The 13242-nt window shown below is 39.2% G+C and overlaps 2 protein-coding genes and 2 pseudogenes across 2 annotated transcripts; all 4 read left to right on the forward strand.

Moving 5' to 3' along the window:
* The first annotated feature begins 689 nt into the window (after positions 1-689).
* LOC115727863 lies at positions 690-1505 on the forward strand. The gene has a single exon (XM_030658172.2). The coding sequence runs from the start codon at positions 690-692 to the stop codon at positions 1503-1505; it is 816 nt and encodes a 271-aa protein (XP_030514032.2).
* Positions 1506-3275: 1770 nt separating this feature from the next.
* Positions 3276-5340, forward strand: LOC125314293 (annotated as a pseudogene).
* Positions 5341-6923: 1583 nt separating this feature from the next.
* Positions 6924-8926, forward strand: LOC115731157 (F-box protein At4g22280-like). The gene is made up of 3 exons (XM_048276121.1): positions 6924-8188; positions 8306-8461; positions 8557-8926. Exons 1-3 carry the CDS (start codon positions 7232-7234, stop codon positions 8878-8880), a joined length of 1437 nt encoding a protein of 478 aa, XP_048132078.1. The 5' UTR covers positions 6924-7231; the 3' UTR covers positions 8881-8926.
* A 1591-nt stretch (positions 8927-10517) lies between these two features.
* On the forward strand, positions 10518-12390 carry LOC125314294 (annotated as a pseudogene).
* Positions 12391-13242: the final 852 nt, after the last annotated feature.

The raw sequence follows: 13242 nt of genomic DNA on the forward strand, positions 1-13242 counted from the left end.
GATAAGCACAATTTCTATATTCGCTTGACCTCGCTCTCTGTTGTATCTTGAGTAACCTTGAAAGTGTCATGAAGTTTGTTACAACTAGCATGGAAGCGTGAGCAATCGAAATGATTCGAGTAAAAACTATGTTACGAAAATAGAAACATGAGTACAATAGATTTTTGTCGTTCATTGGTGTACTCCACGAGAAGAGATCGACGAGATGGTTTTCTTATAATATGCAAAAATAAGATTATAATTGCTCAACCATATTCTTTTATAAGTGTTTCCCATTCCTAGATCAAATCGACACCCGTAAGAATCAATCATATGAAAGGAGCTTTTTCTCACACTTTTGACTCTCTTGGATTACTATACTTAATGCTCTCCGCGTCTCTCGCAACTTTTTACTCCCTATGTACTAGAGATCAAACCCAACGACAGAATGTTAAGAAGATTAGGCAAATTTTTACTGATTTAACATAATTCGGTAATTATTCATAGTTGACTTTTGTATATCCTGCAAATTAATTGAAGCTACCACCTAGCTCCTATCGTTGTTCCATCCCAGATGTCCAAACTATTCTACGGAACCAACGAGGACAGCCAGACAGCGCAGCAAGTTCTTAGGAAGTTTCGAGGGCGGCCTCAGTCAACACTAAAGTTCAACTGACTTCCGGACTTTTCATCGCCAAGACACCTTACAAATGGACAGCAGTAGGCTGGTTAAGGGCAATGTGGAAGACCACAAAGTACCAGCTCTTTTGTATCTCCTTTTCAACATGAAGCTCTTTGTTCTTCTCATCACCCTCTTTGCTCTCGCACCAACCCAAGTGATCGGGTTTGGTCCGGATATATCCGAAGTGTTTGACAACACCACCGGCACCCCGGACACTAGGTTTGGGCAAGAAATCGGGTCAGAATACACTGCTAATATTTTATTCGATGCTTCGGACTTCGTTTTGAAGACTTTCGAACAAACCGACGGAGGAGGGAAGAACTACACGTCTATAGGTGCAACCGTCACGAGCTTTAAAGCGAGCGGAATCGGAGGCTACCCACTCCAAGTCGCGATTATCGGAGGCAACGTGATTCTTCTAAACGCCGACTATGTCCAGACCTATACTGGTGACTTAAAAGCCGAGTTCACTGGAATTCTGTATCATGTAAGCGCGCGCGTCTGGCAATGGACGGCCGATGGCACCGCCCCGAACTGGCTTATCACCGGTATTGCTGACTACGTTAGGTTGACCTCGGGATGGCCGTCGAAGGACTGGGTATCGAGGGGGTCGGGCTCGAGCTGGGAGGAAGGATATGCTGTTGCGGCGTACTTTCTGGAGTACTGTAACGGAATCAATGGCAGATTCATTGCTGAGCTAAATGCCATAATGAGGTATTCCTATAGTGATGCTTTCTTCGCGCAGCTTCTCAGGAAGCCTGTGTACGATTTGTGGGACGACTACAAACTACAATACGGAGGCAACCCACCGGCACCTGCACTGGCTTCGAGTTCAGGATGTTAATTGAAGAAGAAAGCTGTCATTGGGCTACTAAAGTTGTTTTCCTGTTGAGTTTGTCTAATAAAGTTATGGAAGAGACGTAAGACAATACAAAAATATGCTTGCTGTATTTCAAGCAACAACCCCATAATTCAATCAATTATGATTCCATGATGGATGTAGCCGTACGAGAAAGTGGTTCATCGTAGAAAAGTCTGAACACTAGGAAATCTATTCAAACAACAGAAGTCATATCAAGAAAAGTACACGATTTGTGCGCTGGACAAGCAGAAGTCTTGAACATCAAAGGATGCGTTTATCTTATGAAAGATTCAAGATTCGAGAAATATTTCTCAACTGGAAATATATTTATCATCGGTAATAATTTATGCCTAACTATTTTCGCCAGTAATGAAAATATTTTGCATTCATTCCTTTTGAAGCGGTACAAGTGATCATTTTTTGAAAAATTTTCTTTAAAATTTTGAGTTTTCTATTAAACAAGCGAATCCTAAGAAGAATGTAAATTTATACATCAGCGCAAGGGTTGATTAATAACATAACGCTACTTCTGCACTAGGGCCTGAACAAGGGTTAGACATTTCCCAAATCTCTTGTAGTCCACAGTCTAATCCCTCGTAGCTAACAGTTCATTTGAAACAGTTTCAAAGGTAGAAATTGTTGAGGGGTAATGTAGAAACCAGGGATTTTATAATTCAAATCTAACGCATGAAGAAGAAATTAGCTGGGAATCAATGAGAAGCAATAAATAAATAAAAAAGATATCATAAATTTATGTAGCTCGGTCCGAGTATTAGAATTGCTCTACGAGGAACCAGCCGACAAGAAATCTACTATGAATTCGGACAATAAAGAGTTGATAATCCACTCAAGGGTTTCTCATCCCTATATTACATCCAAACAAACCCCGTAAGTGTTATCTCGCAAACAATTCACTCGAAAAACTCACAAGACAAAACCCTGTCACCCTCTTGTTTGATTTAGTATCCTAAAACCAAATTCACTTATATATATTATTTTCATCCACTATGGGAAACCACCCATTTTAGCCGAATCAAAACTAGGAATCCAACTCCAACAAGTATTTACTGTTAGTTCATATGTTCAGTCAACCAAAAGTCCAATCTAGTCCTTGTTTAAATCACATGGCCCAGTTTTAGATCGGTTTAGTTCACGAATTCAAACTCGATATGTAATTTAACAATATGAATGGTAACACGTTGCTTTACTACTCGCAATGACTATTGTTTACCATGTATTGATTCATTGCCCGTTATGAACTTTATCTTCGTGTACTCAACAAGAGAAGATTAAGAAATAGGAGTTCATAGTATGTCATTGGGAAGAAGTACAAAAAAAGTCATAAATGTATAACATTGGTACTAATTCAGTAAACCTTTAAATTGGACTAATTCAGTATTAAACCTTTTGGCATTTGGTACCAATTGAGTTCATCCCGACAATTTTGGTCGGAATTCGCTGACGTGTATGCTAACAATTCAACGTAACATGGCCGGCAATGACGTGAATATTTTTTATGAATATTTTAATTATATCTAGATTATTTTATAATTTTTTTCTTTTTTCCTTTTATGTGCTTTAATAATAATAATAATAAAGTTGCCGGTTCTTTTCCATCTTTTTCTTCGTTTTATTCTCTCTTGCCTGGTTCTCGGGTCTTCTCTTCGTGGGGGAGAGAAGAGAAGAGAAGAGAAGGTTGGGCCTGGTCGTAGAACTGGGAGACAAAAACATGGCCTACCTCTTTCATTATAAATGCATGCAGCGACGCTTACCAGTAAAGGAAAATCTGTTATTCGTGACTCGTGAGATTGATGGCAGATTGTGGGTTGTTGTCTGCTCAAGTAGAAGAGATGACATCAATTTCTGAAAGTTCCGTGATGCTCTTCTTTCAGGTATTTTTTTCTATGGACGAGAGCTGCGGTGAGAATGAGTGTGTTGTCGAAAAGGTGGAGGCACTTGTCGAGGTCGATTCCTAATCTCGTCTTCGATGAAGAAGGAAGTTTCTTCGAGAAGTCGCGGTTCTTAAACCCTGTCGAAGGAGCATTATCATTTCGTGACTTGTCTCCTTTGAAAGTTATTCTCTCTTTCATGTTACATGGCTGTTGATGACTAATCTCGCGGAAATACTTGGATCGATGCTGCGATAAGGCGCAAAGTTAAGGAGCTTTGGCTGGGCCTCATCGTAGAAACTCATCCTCATGTTCAGTATACGTTGCCCTGTTCTATATTCAGACGCGAAACACTGGTGGAATTCCATCTTGAATTCCTTCATAATTTCAGAGTTCCTTCTTTAGTTTGTCTTCCAAATCTGAAGGCCTTAACACTAGAGTTCCTTCTATATTCAGATTATGTTGAATTTGGGGATTATAATTCAATGGACAAGCCGCTTTCATGCCCATCCCTCGAGGTGTTGTTTCTTAAAGGTTTTGAGCATTCATGCTCCCAATCTTTTGAAATTGGGAAAAAGTACACTAAAAGTGCCATAACTTTTGTACGGCGTTCACTTGAGTGCCATAACTTTCAAAATGTTCACTTAAATATTATAACTTTCAAAAATCGTTCACTTGAGTGCCATGCTGATGTGGATGCCGCAAAAGCTGACGTGACACGTCGGAAAAGTTACTATAGCAGGCCGGAAAACGGACGTGGCACTCCGGAAAGCTACTTTAGAACGCCTTAAGGCTGACGTGGCACGAGCGGAAAAGTTCTTGTAGCACTCAAGTGAACGATTTTGCTTCGACGTAATACTCAAGTGAATGATTTTTGAAAATTATGGCACTTCAATGAACGTTTTAAAAGTTATGGCACTCAAATGAATGCCGTACACAAGTTATGATACTTCTAGTGTACTTTTTCCTTTGAAATTGTCAATAGCTGACTTTTTTACGTGTGCCAATGGACACTGCAACGTACGGATTCATGGAGCTGGAGCCAAATCCTTACACTATTCTGGTCAATATGGTCGTGACCTTACCATATCATGTCCATCGTCGCCATTTGAAGCCGTCATTGCAGTGTTTAATCCAGGGGAGATAAAACCTGATCAATGTGCCAACCTTGTGTTTAAGCTCTTAAAGGATCTTCCCAATGTAGAACGTCTTACATTATTTTCCGAAGGCCTTTAGGTACGCTTTCCTGTTTCTATCTTCAATCTTGTCTTTATCCTTCATTTCTTTGGAGCAGTTTATTATGTTTCACACTACCATTGGCCTGGAATTCACTATATTTCGGGCTTTCTTATCAGGTTATGGATTAGAGAGAACACCTTCTCAACTCTTTTCCGGTCTTCGGTAGCCTTACCCAATTGAAGTGGCACATCTCTCCGATGTACTTAGATTTTAGAGTACTTCGGGCCATGCTTAGCCAATGTCCTTGTCTAAGGAGTCTTGTGTTTGCCAAGGTAACATCCCGTAATTATTGATTCTCATCCCTTTCCTGTTTTGGCTTGGGCTACCGAGATTTCGGAGATTAAGTTAGAGCTAAGTGATACATAATTCTGATATGGGGCTTGATCGAGGACTCTGAAATGGATTGCTGGACGCCAGATCTAGTGCTTCAATGTTTTCTTTCGTTGCTTAAAGAGATTAGGGTTTGCAACTTCACCGTAGTTGACACCGAACTCTTAATTGTGAGAGTTTTACGTGGGACTGCTGAAGTTTTGGAGGAATTGTTTATGCATTGCTCTTAGGAGAACTTTCGAGAGAAGTTAATGAAACGTTAGATGAAGCTTCCTCAGGCTTCAGATCAATGCATGATTTCCCTAGATTTTAGGGAGCTCAGTGCGTGCTCCACTTCAAATTTTGATTTTTCTGGATAACTTAGCTGTCTTTACTGAAATTAGAACATCTTCCTGAAGGACATCCACCATGTGGCTGTAGGTGAAATCATGCCCTCATCACTGGCTCTACAAGTTCGCCATTTTGGAGGACACCTACAAGGACATCCACCATGTGGCTGTAGGTGAAATCATGCCCTCATCACTGGCTCTACAAGTTCGCCATTTTGGAGGACACCTACACTGGTTCCGTCCTCAATCATGACGCCATCAAAATAGATCGCCCATTTTTCAGACATAGGCGACACAAAACAAGGCTGTCAATATTATGTATCATTCTGACCAAAAAACAAAATTATGGATCATTGATACCATGTATCATGTTGTCCCGCGGCCTGCAGTAGTAACGTTCATTTAGTTTCTGGAATTTGGCCACACATAATAACACACAAATTCATTGTAATTTTAGTAGGAATTTCAAATATCCTTTTTATTTTCACATTTTGATTAAAAAAAGAATTTTCTCTATGTACTATAAAATCCTGATTTGTGCAGGACAATAATATCTGAAATTTTAATTGCACAAGCGCACTAGAAGTTCCAAAATTTTTAGCGAAAGTGCAATCGAGTCATATCCTTTTTATTTTCGCATTTTGATTTTAAAAAAAAATTCTCTATGTACTAGAAAATCCTAATTTGTGCAGGACAATAATATCTCAAATTTTAATTGCCCAAGTGCACTAGAAGTTCCAAAATTTTTAGCGAAAGTGCAATCGAGTCATGCGATTGAAATGGGCAATCAAGTCCTATTCTTTTTCCTCTCTTTTTATATATTTTTTTATTTATCTTCCACCGTTCTTAATAAAACTTACGTTAACTAATAAACTATACTAATGCACACTAAAACATATTATATTTATGTAGGTAATAAAATGTATTATAGGATAGAAAGAAATTAAAATACATAAATAAAAAAAGGATAAATAGAAACGAAAATTTGTCTACTATTTTTTATTTTGCATTTTCTTTTTATATTAGATCCAAATATTTTTTATTTTTTATATTATTCTAATATTTTAAATTTATAAATTTTATTATTTTGGAAAAATAATTTTTATACTATACATATAGGAAATTCCATTTGAGAATAGTTATATTGAAGATATTCTTTTAATATGCGATTTTATCCTATCCGAAGGAGTAACCCAACACTGATAAATTTTATCTCACTCCAATCTTTATCTTAGCTACCTAACAAGCGTAGCCTAGGGTTTGTGGTTGCATGAATTGATAAACTATCTCAACAGCGGTGCCATTATCCCTATTGTTTTCCCCTTTCACCACCTTCTCTCGATCTTGTAGAGCCCTAAAACTCTATTGCTTGACGACCCTTTAGAGAAACGACCAGGTAATCTTCTCTTCATGCTTGAGGATTTTCTTGATGCCTTTTTCACTTCTTGCTCATCGGGTGTCGTCAATGCGTTCTTTGTTTGTCTTTTTTTTTTTTTTTTTTGATGACCCAGGGAACCCCCGCACGGCCGGCAGCCGGGGGTAAACCCTGGGGGCAACACGTGCTAGCCACCACACACGTGCACGTTCTTTGTTTGTCTTTCATGCGTCAAATTTCAATTTTTGTTTTCTCGGTAGTTTGAGAATAGCTTTTGCTTGTCTCATGTTCTTGATGTATAGGGATGAATTGGTTTGTGGGTGCTTGTTTCAGTGATGCAATTCGTGAGATTGATGGCAGATCATGGGTTGTTGTCGGCTTAATTAGAAGAGATGGAATCAATTTCTGAAAGTTCTGTGATGCTCTTCTTTTTAAGGATTTTCTTGTCCCGCTGGTATTATATCCAGAGGGCTTGTGATTGATCTACCAAGAGTTGTGATCAGAGTTGTAAGGGCAGTTTGTTGTCTTGTTCTGGTTTAATCTTCAATGATGGGAGAGACTGGTGAAGAAATGGATGCTACCGTTCTTGTTTCGAGTAAGTTTAGGGAATTGATTGGCACTCAAGATTTAAGCTGCGAACGGTTCTGCGATCTGCCTGATGCGATTCTCCTACACATCCTGGAATTTCTATCAACAAGAGCTGCTGTGAGAATGAGTGTGTTGTCAAAAAGGTGGAGGCACTTGTCGAGGTCTATTCCTAGTCTCGTCTTCAATGAAGCAAGTTTCTTCGAGAGGTCGCGATTCTTAAACTTTGTGGAAGGAGCATTGTCATTTTGTGACCTGTCTCCATTGAAAGTTTTTTCTCTTTCATGTTGGTTGGCTGTTGATGATGAATCTCGCGTAAATTCTTGGATCGATGCTGCGATAAGACGCAAAGTTCAGGAGCTTCGCTTGAGCCTCATTGCAGAAACACATCCTCCTCTTAAGTATACGTTGCCCTGTTCTATATTCAGGTGTGAAACCCTGGTAGAGTTCCATCTTGAATCCCTTCTTGATTTCAGAGTTCCTTCTTTTGTTTGTCTTCCAAATCTGAAGGTCTTAACTCTACATTATGTTCGATTTGGGGGTGATAATTCGTTAGAGAAGCTGCTTTCATGCCCTTCCCTTGAGGAGCTGTCTCTTAAAGGTTGCTGGTGCCATCAAATCGAGGTTTTGAACATTCGTGCTCCCAATCTTTTGAAATTGTTAATAGATAAGTTGTTTGCGGGTTCCGATAGACACTGCCAAGTACGGATCCATGGAGCCAAAATCAAATCCTTACACTATTCTGGTACATATGGTCATGACCATACCATATCATGTCCATCGTCGCCAGTTGAAGCTATCATTGCAGTGTTTAATCCAGTTGCAAAAAAACCTGAGCAATGTGCCGACCATGTGTTTAAGCTCTTAAAGGATCTTTCTAATGTAGAACATCTTACTTTATTTTATGGAGGCCTTCAGGTATGCTTTCCTGTTTTTATCTTCAATCTCGTCTTTATCCTTCATTTCTTTGGAGCAATTATTACGTTCGGACTACCATTGGCCTGGAATTCACTATATTTCTAGCTTTCTCATTAGGTTATGGATGAGAGACAAGACCTCCTCGACTCTTTTCCAGTCTTCCGTAGCCTTACGCAATTGAAGTGGGCCATCTCTCCGATGTACTTAGATTTTAGAGCGCTTCAGATCATGCTCAAGCAATGTCCTTGTCTGAGGAGTCTCGTGTTTGCCGGGGTAACTATCTTGTTTGTCATCCCTTTTCTATTATGGCTTGTGCTATCGAAATTCAGAGATACACCAGAGCTAAGTGATATATATTTCTAATATAGGGCTTGATCAAGGACTCTGAAATGGATGGCTGGACATGGGACCCAGTGCCTCGTTGTTTCCTGTCATCACTTAAAGAGATCGGGATTTGCAATTTCACCGCAATTGACACCGCCCTCTTAGCTGTGAGAGTTTTACTTAGGACTGCTGAAGTTTTGGAGAAATTGTTTATCCATTGTTCTCGGGGTTATAGGAATAACTTTCGAGGGAAGTTAATGAAACGTCCGATGAAGCTTCCTCGGGCTTCGGATCAATGCGCTATTTCGCTAGATTTTAGGGAGGAGTGTAGTGCATGCTCTAGCATGGATTTTGATTTTTTTGGATAATTTAGCTGGCTTTGTTGAAATTAGACAATCTTGCAAAAGGAGGACACTCATCATGTAGCTGTAGGTGAAATCATGCTCTCATCACTAGTTATTCAAGTTCACAGTTTTGGAGGACACCTACACTGCTTCTGTCTTCATTCATGATGCCATCAAAATAGATCGTCCATTCTGCAGACATAGGCAACACAAAACAAGGGTGTCAATGTGATGGATCATTGATACCAAGTATAATGTCGATGTTGTGGTGATCGCCATGTTATCTACTGCTTTGATCGAAACCTCCAGCCTGTGAATTATGGAGTTTGCAAAACTGATGCTATGCTTATTTCAGTTCTATTTTTTTTAATTTTTTATTTTCAAGTCTGAATTATGGAGGTCTGCCCATCAATACAATCCATAGTTTCTACACCCAACAACGCCATTGGCTCAACCACTACCGAAAACGTTTGATTCACAAGAAATTCACAAGAAGTTGACACATATCATACTTGAGTTTTAACATGATGTGCAATGTGATCTATGAACTTTTAATTTGTTTGTTGTAGTTCTTGAATTGTAAGTGAGTATTGAACATTGCCCTTTTGTTTGCTCAAAGGACAAATCGGATGTTATTTGATGACTTGAATTATTATATGCTGAGTTGAACATTTACAAATGATGAGTCAACATATCCATCTATTTATAAAAAAACAAATTAAATTAGGATGTTGACTTATCCATTGTTACTTGATGACGTGGATTATTATAATTCACATGTAACTTGTTTTTTATTCACCGTTCAAAATTGTCATGGAATGAAATTACATTAACAAATTTGATTTAATTTGAATCAATGGAAAGTCGACATTCAACATTTTCACATGATCTATGACTCCGTAGATGAAATGTTCCTATAGACCAAATGTTATTTATCAAGATTTTAGAGACCATATTGAATAAATTAAAAGTCTAGAAATGCACATTAGGCCAAAGTCAGTGAACCATTTGAATCATTTTCCCTTTCATTCAAATTAGATAATAGACTATAATATAATGCCAAACTTTTTTCCATCCCATGTAAACCTCCAAACTTCTACAAATGCTCTACTAAGACTTCCGTTCACGATGGCCGGTAAAAATCTGACGTGGCATTGTCTCCGCATGCACGTCAAAATTATAGAGAAATTTTATTTACTCGAATTAAAGTACGTTTTAAAAATATTTAAAAAGCTGACAATGCAATTTTCATTTTTATAGGAAAAGTAAAAAGTAAAAGACATTTTCCGAGGCCGAACCTTCAGTAGACCTTCAAGAGAAGTCTGACTTGAAAATAAAAAATTAAAAAAATGGAAATCTGTTAAAAAAAAAAAAAAAAAAACCTTCAATAAAATAAAGACTTATGCTAAAACCCTTCTGTCTCCGCCAAAACTTAAAACGCCGGCGTCCAATTCAGAAACTGCGGGAATGCGGCGGTGACCTGTTGCCTCGAGTGAGTGAACTGTAGAAGCTACGGTCGACCTGTTGTCTCAATTGAGGTGCCACCTTCATGCCTTGATCTCTTTTCAGTTCTTGCTCATTGGGTGTCATCAATGCGTTCTTTGTCTGTCTTGCATGCGTCAAATTTCAAATTTTTTTTTCTCGGTAGTTTGAGTTTTAGCTTTTACTCGCCTCATGTTCTTGATGTAGTGGGACGAATTGGTTTGTGGGTGCTTGTTGCAGTGATGCAATTCGTGAGATTGATGGCAGATTGTGGGTTGTCGTAGGCTCAATTAGAAGGGATGAAACCAATTTTTGAAAGTTCTGTGATGCTCTTCTTTTTAAGGGGTTTCTTGTCTCACTGGCATTATGGCCGGAGGGCTTGTGATTGATCTACCAAGAGCTGTATTCAGAGTTGGAAGAGCACTTTGCCGCGTTCTTTTAGTTTAATCTTCAATGATGGGAGAGAAGGGTGAAGAAATGGATGCGACCGTTCTAGTTTCAAGTAAGTTCAGGGAATTGATTGGCACTCGTGATGTAAGCTGCAAACGGTAGTGTGATCTGCCTGATGCGATTCTCCTCCACATTCTAGATTTTCTACCAACTAGAGCTGCAGTGAGAACGAGTGTGTTGTTGAAAAGGTGGAGACACTTGTCGAGGTCGATTCCTAGTCTAGTCTTCGATGAGCAAAGTTTCTTCGAGAAGTCGCAGTTCTTAAACTTTGTGGAAGGAGCATTGTCCTTTCGTGACCTCTCTCCTTTGAAACTTTTTTCTCTTGTATGTCATGTGGCCAATAAATATCGCGTAAATACTTGGAGGGCTTCATTTTAGTAAAACATCCTCCTGTTGAGTATACATTGCCCTGTTGTATATGCACTTGTGATACACTGGTAGAGTTCTATGTTGGAGGGCTTCATAATTTGAGAGTTCCTTCTTTAGTTTGTCTTCCAAATCTGAAGGTCTTGACTCTATATAATGTTGGATTTGAGGAAGTTAATTCATTGGAGAAGCTGCTTTCATGCCCTTCCCTCGGGGAGTTGTCTCTTAAATATTGCAGGTGCCGGCAAATTGAGGTTTTGAATGTTGGTGCTCCCAATCTTTTAAAATTGACAATAGTTCACTTTGTGGTGGGTTTCAATAGACATTGCCAAGTACGGATTCATGGAGCTAGAATCAAATCCTTACACTATTATGGTCAATATGGTCGTGACCATACCATATCATGTCCATCATCGCTAGTTGAAGCTGTCATTGTAGTGTTTAACCCAGTGGAAAGGGAAAAATCTGATCAATGTGCCAACTGTATATTTAAGCTCTTAAAGGATCTTTCTAACGTAGAACTTCCTACTTTATTTTACAACAGCCTTAAGGTATGCTTTCCTATTTTTATCTTCAATCTCGTCTTTCTCCTTCATTTCCTTGGAGCAAATTATTTTGTTTCAGATTACTATTGGCCTGGAATTCACTATATTTCGGGCTTTTTTTTATCAGGTTATGGATGATAGAAAGGATCTCCGCAACTCTTTTCCGGTCTTCCATAGCCTTACACAATTGAAGTGGGACATCTCTCCAATGTACTTAGATTTTACAGCGCTTCAGGTCATGCTCAGCCAATGTCCTTGTCTGAGGAGTCTTGTGTTTGCTGGGTTAACTATCCTGTAATTATTGATTCTCATCCCTGTTCTGTTTTGGGTTGTGCTATTGGGATATTGGAGATTAAGCCAAAGCTGAGTGATGTATATTTCTGATATAGGGCTTGATCAAGAACTTTGAAATGGATTGCTAGATGCTGGACCCAGTGCCTCAGTGTTTTCTGTCATCGCTTTAAGAGATCAGGATTTGCAAACTGCCACGGCAGTTGGCACCGAACTCTTAGCCATGAGAGTTTTACTTAGGACTGCTGAAGTCTTGGAGAAATTGTTTATACATGGTGCTTGGGGTCACGAGAAGTACCTTGGGAACTTGATGGAACATTTGATGGAGCTTCCTCAAGCTTCAGATCGATGCGCGATTTCGCTACAGCTTAGCGGGCACTGTCATGCATGCTCTTCTTAATTGAGAGGTGCTTACGGATTTTGATTTGTTTGGATAATTTTCATGTACTGTCTTTGCTGAAACTAGAACATCTTCTTGAAGGAGGACATCCATCATGTGGCTGTAGGTGAAATCGCGCGCTCATCACTGGTTCTTCAAGTTCACATTTTTGGAGGACACCTACACCGCTTCCGTCTTCATTCGTAATGCCATCGTTGTCAATATGATGGATAATCAATATAAAGTGTATATGTTGTAGCGACTGTCGTTATCTACTGCTTTGGTCGAAACCTCCGGCCAGTGGATTGCGTACTGCCAGTAAGGGAGTGACATATGTGGGCCATACGGAGTTAGTACATATTGTGGACGTGTTTATTTAGCTGATGATGAAGTGAGCTTGTTTACTTGTTGCTCGTCAGCGAAGATGATGCTACGATTATACTACCGGAAGCATTTTTAGCTTGTTGAGGCCCTCCCACCAATACAAACCGTACTTTATAAACCCCACAGCCGACGCACTTGGCTCAGCCACCACCGACATGGGACATGAAGAAGTTGACGCGAATATTTTTTGAACTTTGGCTTGACGTGTAATATGGTGGCTGTTCAATGTTTTCATTCTCTATGCACGAACGATAAAAAATCAGACCTTGTTTGATCACCTAAATTGTTGTATGCTGAGTTAGATTATTAAGGATGATGAGTTGACGTGTTCTATCTTTTTATCTTGAGTTATGGCGTTAACATGTCCACTCTCACTCGATGATGTGGATTATTTTAGCTTGAATTGAGACGAGTATCTTCCTCGTAATCTTTCTTTTTGGAATGGATTCCATTTGACTTAGTTAATGGAAAGGTCACATTGAATATTTT

The sequence above is a fragment of the Rhodamnia argentea genome, chromosome 3 (genome assembly GCF_020921035.1).
Source record: "Rhodamnia argentea isolate NSW1041297 chromosome 3, ASM2092103v1, whole genome shotgun sequence".
Classification (NCBI taxonomy): Eukaryota; Viridiplantae; Streptophyta; class Magnoliopsida; order Myrtales; family Myrtaceae; genus Rhodamnia; species Rhodamnia argentea.

Excerpts from the sequence above, each read along its gene's own strand:
- LOC115727863 (XM_030658172.2), top strand. The coding sequence starts at position 690 with ATGGACAGCAGTAGGCTGGTTAAGGGCAATGTGGAAGACCACAAAGTA.
- LOC115731157 (XM_048276121.1), top strand. The coding sequence starts at position 7,232 with ATGATGGGAGAGACTGGTGAAGAAATGGATGCTACCGTTCTTGTTTCG. Across the intron at positions 8,189-8,305 it reads TATTTTATGGAGGCCTTCAG|GTTATGGATGAGAGACAAGA; the intron begins GTATGCTTTCCT and ends CTTTCTCATTAG. Across the intron at positions 8,462-8,556 it reads GGAGTCTCGTGTTTGCCGGG|GGCTTGATCAAGGACTCTGA; the intron begins GTAACTATCTTG and ends TTTCTAATATAG.